The 6,824-nt window shown below is 44.2% G+C and overlaps 1 protein-coding gene across 1 annotated transcript; it reads right to left on the bottom strand.

Moving 5' to 3' along the window:
- Positions 1-205: 205 nt before the first annotated feature.
- On the bottom strand, positions 206-6,171 carry abcb9 (ATP-binding cassette, sub-family B (MDR/TAP), member 9). The gene is made up of 11 exons (XM_083526371.1): positions 5,197-6,171; positions 4,916-5,030; positions 4,600-4,730; positions 4,276-4,481; positions 4,003-4,200; positions 3,240-3,368; positions 2,947-3,135; positions 2,620-2,793; positions 2,205-2,364; positions 1,734-1,870; positions 206-1,102 (listed from the first exon to the last, which is right to left on the bottom strand). The coding sequence occupies exons 1-11, from the start codon at positions 5,822-5,824 to the stop codon at positions 809-811; spliced, it is 2,361 nt and encodes a 786-aa protein (XP_083382497.1). The 5' UTR covers positions 5,825-6,171; the 3' UTR covers positions 206-808.
- Between the last annotated feature and the right edge of the window lie 653 nt (positions 6,172-6,824).

The following is a 6,824-nucleotide window of genomic DNA, read 5'->3' as shown; positions in this document are numbered from 1 at the left end:
TATATATATATATATATATATATATATGGGTCTGGGTGGATGCATAACAGGCCTGGAACAGAGATCTGGAACAGGCTTGGATCTCCTAGTTCAAGTCAAGGAGAAATGTCATGCTACTGCACCCGAAAAACGTTGTATCGTCTTGTAATCCTGGTACTTTTGGCATAGAGTACCTTTAAACTACACAAATACAGGCCATGAATCATTTTTTTGTCTCTTTTTATTTTAAGATCGCATCAGACCAAAGTACACCTGATCATCACACCTATACTGTATGTGGAGTAAACAGGAAACCCAGTGAACAAACACTCCTCCTATGCATATTATCAACTGAGACATCATTCAGGTTCATTGTGAGGATGTTCAGCTGGATTATAGCCACTGGCCCCATGGTCCAATATGATACCACTGTCATACTCATTTATATGTACAGCATGTAATGCATTCAGTAGAGTTACAGTGATATTACATGATGTTTGTTGTAATGCTCTGAAGGTTTACAGCATCTTATATAAGGTTTACAGCATTCTTTGGTTTATATGGATCTAGGATGAGCAGATATGACCTACACTCCATTGGAAACTGATTAAAGAAGAAGAACTGGCTGCTTCCAGAAGGTGGCATGTTTCTGTCATTAAATATTCGCACGTATTTTACAAAATAGGTGCCTGCACACTGGGGCAATCCGACTCCCCGGAGTGCTTAAATGCCCTCTAAAAAGCTGCCTAGCTTGCCGTGCTTTAAAGAATCGAGGTAGTTTTCATGGCTACAAATATGAAACCCCTGTGCCAAAACAAGAATACACAGATCAATATCTTGGGACGTTTTCGTCCCCGCTGCTCTCGTCCTCTTCCCGATGCCGAGGCAACTCTAAGAATGGACGCGGACGTTCCGTGGTGCTTGGATCGGAACCCAGCATCTGCCTCCGGATGAGTCTGTAGTAAAGGCCGTGGAGATCCATCAGCTCGTCGTGGTTGCCCTGCTCCGCCACAACGCCATTGTCTAGCACCACGATAGTGTTGGCACGCTGCACCGTGCTCAAGCGATGGGCAATCACCAGGACTGTGTAGTTCTCCATGACGGTATTCAGAGCTTGCTGGACCTGCCAATATATAAATACGGTACGTATGTTTTTGGGGGTTCAAGAGTCACCATGTTAATAGAAACATTTACGAAGTGGTATCAAAAAGGTTGGAGACTAGTTTTGAAACACGCCAACAGATGGCAGCACAGAGCTGTATGCACAGTCACAGGAAGCACCGACCTTCATGTCAGTTTGCCAAAAGACATTGTCCTGTGTACAATGGGAGCTGTGCAACTGGTGCTAATCTGACCACGTGTAAACAACATGGTCCTACTACGGCACCCACCCTACTTGACAAATTTGGCTCCTTGCCCTCACGAAGATGAAGAACATTCCAGAAATGGCATGCATTGCTGTGCAAGGGGATGATGATGATGATGTGTAAACATAGATTTAAAAAAAAAAGTGCTTTTTTTGTAAACAGAGCTATTATGGAAACTTTTTGATATCACCTCATGTCTTTAAAGTCCAAGTGGTGGACACAGATTTCTGGGCTCTGTTTCATCTCCTCCTCAGCAGGGATGTAAGACTTTATCAAAAAACTTACAGTATCCTCACTAGATGCTGGCCTAAGAACTGCGTAATGTAAAAACCCCCTTACAGGCAGGATGTCTACATCAAAGACAAGGATTAAAGTCTTAACCCATACCATGTGTTCGCTCTCGGCGTCCAGAGCGCTGGTGGCCTCGTCCAGAATCAGCACGCTTGGGTTTCGGATTAAGGCACGAGCGATGGCCACTCTCTGCTTCTGCCCGCCTGAGAGCTGAGTTCCCTTCTCTCCGACTCCTGAAATGCGGCATGGACTGAGTAAAAGACAAGCAGAAAACCAAAGACAGAGCACCTAACCTGCTGACTAGTGACTTACAGCTTGTGGTCTAATCAATGAGATCAGTCAATCCACACATTTGGACACTGTGGGATTATTCCCACGATCTGGTTGTCTGGGACAAATTTCGAAAACAATAATAATAATAATGTGGCGCATTCCTTATTCATGTGTAGAACTGTGACATGTTATTACAGATAATAATTAAGCATGTGGTGGCGCAATGCAAATAAGGTTGATTATGGTGCTGGTCCTGAACGGCTGCACAGGCACGTTTAAACACTCCGATCTCACCCGTGTCGTAGCCCTTGGAGAGGCTGCAGACGAAGTCGTGAGCGTTGGCCTTTTTGGCGGCTGCGACTACGACTTCCTCAGGAGCGCTGGAAAGACCATAGGCAATGTTCTTCTCTACAGACCGAGCAAAAAGGACCGGCTCTTGTCCAACCAGTGCAACCTGAGTGAAGAATTGATTTTCGAAATGTTATTTTCATGTACCTTCGGCTTTGGGGTAACAGTTTGGAAAATAATCACATGTGGCTGGAAGAGTGTCCTAAAAAAGTGTCCCAATACTTTAATCTATATTGTGTATATAGGTTTGCTATAAGACTCACATTTGACAGATTTCTAAACAAAGGAGTTCGAGTTTATTTTTGAACATAAAGATTATTTCAGGTAGCTTATTTTGCCGCTTTTCTTGGAAGGGGAGTACCTTGGAGTGAAGGTAGCCATGCTGGTATGTCTCGATTGGTCGGCCGTCCAGCAGCACCTGGCCTTGTTGAGGTGAGTAAAAGTTCTCCAGCAGAGAAACACAGGAACTTTTACCGCTGCCTGAGGGACCCACCAGAGCTGTCACCTGCCCAGGCTGGATACTGAAGGACACACTCTGCAAATAAAATGTTTATAAAAGGGTTGAAAGGACAAAGTCATTAAGACCTAAGGTTTGCTTTAACCCCACATATCAAACTTTAGATTTCTTAAAAGTATTCCTGTAAAAGAATAAGATTTGGGCTGGGAACACAAGAACACAAAGCGATACCTTGAGGACATCGGTCTCTGGGCGTGTAGGATAAGCAAATGTCACGTTCTTGAACTCTACCAGTCCTTGCAGCATATCTGGAGCTACCTGGCCGTCGAGACAGTGTTTGGGCTTCCTGTCAATATATTCAAAGACCTTCTCTGCAGCTCCCACACCCTGCATGAGACCTGTATAGACGGACGCAATGCTCTGTGGGCGCAAAAACAATTTGAGATTTGACGCTAAAACAGACACCAAATCTATTTAAAGATACATAATAAAGAATGTGGCTGTAAAATCATGGTATGTCTCACCTCCAGACATTCTCCAAGTTCAAGCTCATAGATGACAAAAGAAATGAGGGTTCCCCCACTGATCTGGTCTGTCACCACCAGGTGTCCTCCGTAAAACAGGATAGCCACCTGCAACGCCAGCTCTGAGATCTAAAGCAAGAGTAATACTTTTATTATTTATACATGCTTTCAGTTTGTTTGTCAAAACAATATTTTGTGATTCCATTAAATTCATTCTGGTTCCACTTGGGTTGGGTTATGGTGAACTCTCCCTAACCGTAACCTATTCCTAAACCTAACCTAACCATTGGGTTGGAGTTCAATGAACTCTCAAACTAACCTAAATAAGGAGATAAAGTTTTGAAGAACTCAAACATTTACTGAGCCAAAAGTGCTTGGATTCCTTTATCATTCTACGGCTCAGGGTGTAGTAATTGCGTTCCTCCCTCACTCGTTATCATGAGACAACCTTATATCTCCAGGGTGAACTTTGCACCTTTTCAAGTGGTAAAACCTACAGGTTTATGCACATGTAACTGATCTCCAGGGAGACTCTACTTTGTATTTGGATTATACCTTTGAAGCCCTTGTGAGTCACATTGTAAAACCAAATAAACAGCAGTCTAATCAGGTCTCCATAAACAATTTATTTGAAACTGGGAGTTTGTGAGTTTACATTCCACAACCACCTCAATTGGAAACCATTGGGTCTAAAGTTAATCTGATTTTTGATAGGAGCCTCATAAATCAACACATTTCCTCCTTAAAGATACCTGACACTTACACAGCTGGACCACATGAAACAGGCGTAGGCTACGGCTTGCTTCTTGTTGAGGGCGAACACCTCCAGCAGCTTGCCGTTATAAGACTCGGCCTCGTGATCCTCGCCGGCGAAGCTGCGAACCGTCCGCATGGCGGAAATCGTCTCCTCTGCCACTTTGTTGGCCTGAGCCAGTGACGTCTGCACCTCTTTGGTGAGTTTCTTCGGGACAACATGGGTATATAGTTAACAGAGGGTCGATTGCGCCTCGGTACCACAGGTTTCCGATGCGCTTACCTTGTAATACTCGCCATAGAGCTTGGAGAACACGGCGATGTACGGGAAGCCCATGATGGTGACCAGCGACAGCTTCCACGACATGCCGAACATAAAAACAAAGAATCCGATTGCCTTGACGAAGCTGCGCAGGAACAGGTTGACGTTCTGCGAGATGAGGTCGCTCACCTGCGTGGTGTCCGCCGTGAGCCGGGACGTGATGTCGCCTATTTGGATTAAGGTTATTTCTAGTCCCGAAGCTTTTTGATACCACCTCGTGTAATATGAGATATTATTGCTAATGGTGTTTGGTGTCAGTCCCGTCAGGGAAGACTTTGCACAAACCTGTGTGATTAGCGTCGAAGAATCCGATCTCCTGATGCATCAACGAGCGGAAAAGCAGGTTCCTCAGTCGAATGTTAAGCCTGGCGAAGGTCAGTGAGAACATGCCACCACGAACGCCAATAGCCAGGGAACTAGAAGTAGAGATTTGATGTTACAGTCCACAGTCGCATGCATGAAACACCCAAAAATATACCTCATTCAAAATACTTTCGGTAAATATCTGCCACCGGTTTGGTCACACCATTATGGTGGTGGCCATCTTGGAAAAAGTGGAGTACCTTTCCAACACATGGGGTCCTGAACCAATACAACATACCTGATGACGGCCAGAACAGTGAGGATAATCATCGGTTTGATGAAATATTCCATACTTTTATGGATCACTATACCGTCGATGGCTTTTCCGGTGAAATATGGGATAAACGCCTCGCCTGGAGAGACACAGAATTAAAAAATACATGGTGAGTGACAAAATCGTGCAATAATGTTATAACCCTTTATAAATGATAAAAAGCATTTATGTGTTATTATGAACTATGAATGATACATTTGAGAATATGAATACTTTTGATGGTGTGTTTAGGTGTATAAACTCACACACAGCTGAGAGAAGAAGAAAGAAGAAGGCAAGAGACAGAAGGCTTGCGTCCTTCTTACAGTACGACAACAGACGTCCAAGAGTGGCCCCGGAATTTGGCCTCGGTTTCACCTCTTTCTCTCTCGTCCCGCCCTCCTGTTCTTCTTCCTCATCCTCTCCTCCATCCACCAGCCTCTCCCTCTCTTCTACACCTGAGTCGACAACGTCTGCACCGCTCAGAACTTTCCAGAAGAACACAGAACCCATTGCAGATATGCAAGTCCAAAAGAACAAGCTTAGGAACCAGGGGTCATGCATCAGATCGCCCATCTCGGAGAAAATCAGGAGCTTCGCAAGGGCGTAGGAGAGCATCGTGAGGCCGATGAGCACCACCAGAGTGTCCATGGATGCAACACGCTTTGGGCCGTCTTGCTGGTTCATCAGGACGCCTACAGACGCGCCGATTAATAGGCAGGAACGCCCTAGGAGGACCAGATACAGATCCAGGACCGAGCGCTGGATGTCAAAGTCTAGGATGTTGTCCGAGAATGAAATTGGACCAGAACACTGGACGTAGAGGATTGTGGAGACCACACTGTCCACCAGGATGAAAGTAAGGACGCATCCAACAGCCACAGTCGACCTCATGGTTGCACTTTTGTATTGGAGCAAAGACAGGAAGTCCGATCTCAGGACTTGGGATCAGCCGGTACTGAGTCCAAAACGATCAGAAAGATAGCAAGCCCGATTCAGGACCATCTTTATGTGGACCAACGTACAGACAAGAAAATAAATAACCAGTGATCCCGGAAGATCCTTTCTTTTAATACAAACCTGCGTAAGAATATTTGCATAAATTATGATAATTATTCATTAAAACGCTTCACAAAAGCGCTTTGATCTCTGCGTCTACAAAAAAAAAGACGCTTGTTTGAAGTCCGGTACGTCCCGAAACGCAGTTTCAAAGTCCGGAAGAGAAAATGAATGCGGCGTCTGAGCCACGCCCCCTCGACGCTTTCTAGCCAATCATATCGTTCTCAAACCAGCGCGGACACGCCCAGGCCCACACGAGGAGCTGTTGTTTAGTTAATACACTGTAAGTACTGTAGAATAACAGTTTTAGATTTTAGGGTTCCAGTTTATTTTTTCCAATAAATACAAGATTTTATTTGGAATGATCAGAATTTTAAAAACGATCAGAAAAAATATATATATACAGTGTGTGCACAATTATTAGGCAAGTGATTATTTTGACCATATCATCATTCTATCCATAAGTCCAAGCTGAATAAACTTGAATGCTTATTGGATTTAATGCACATCAGGTGATGTGTATTTGTGTAACGAGGGAGGGTGTGGCCTAAGGAGATCAACACCCTATATCAAGGTGTGCATAATCATTAGGCAGATTCTTCTCCTCAGGAAAAGTCACAAATTTTAAAAAGTCTTTCACGGAGATGCAACACTCTTGAAATATCTAAGATATTGGGGCTTGATCAAACGTTTTGTAGGGACGCAAGAAACAAACAAGAAGTAAAGACTCAAATTAACCACCAAAGATTTGAGAAGAATCAAACATAAAGCTACCAGAAACCAATTATCCTCCAGTGCTGCCATATTCACAACCGCAAACTACCTGGAGTGTCAA

The sequence above is a fragment of the Silurus aristotelis genome, assembly GCF_946808225.1.
Source record: "Silurus aristotelis genome assembly, chromosome: 23".
Taxonomy (NCBI): domain Eukaryota; kingdom Metazoa; phylum Chordata; class Actinopteri; order Siluriformes; family Siluridae; genus Silurus; species Silurus aristotelis.
Note: the sequence above shows the minus strand (reverse complement) of the source record. Positions and strands in the feature narration are given on the sequence as shown.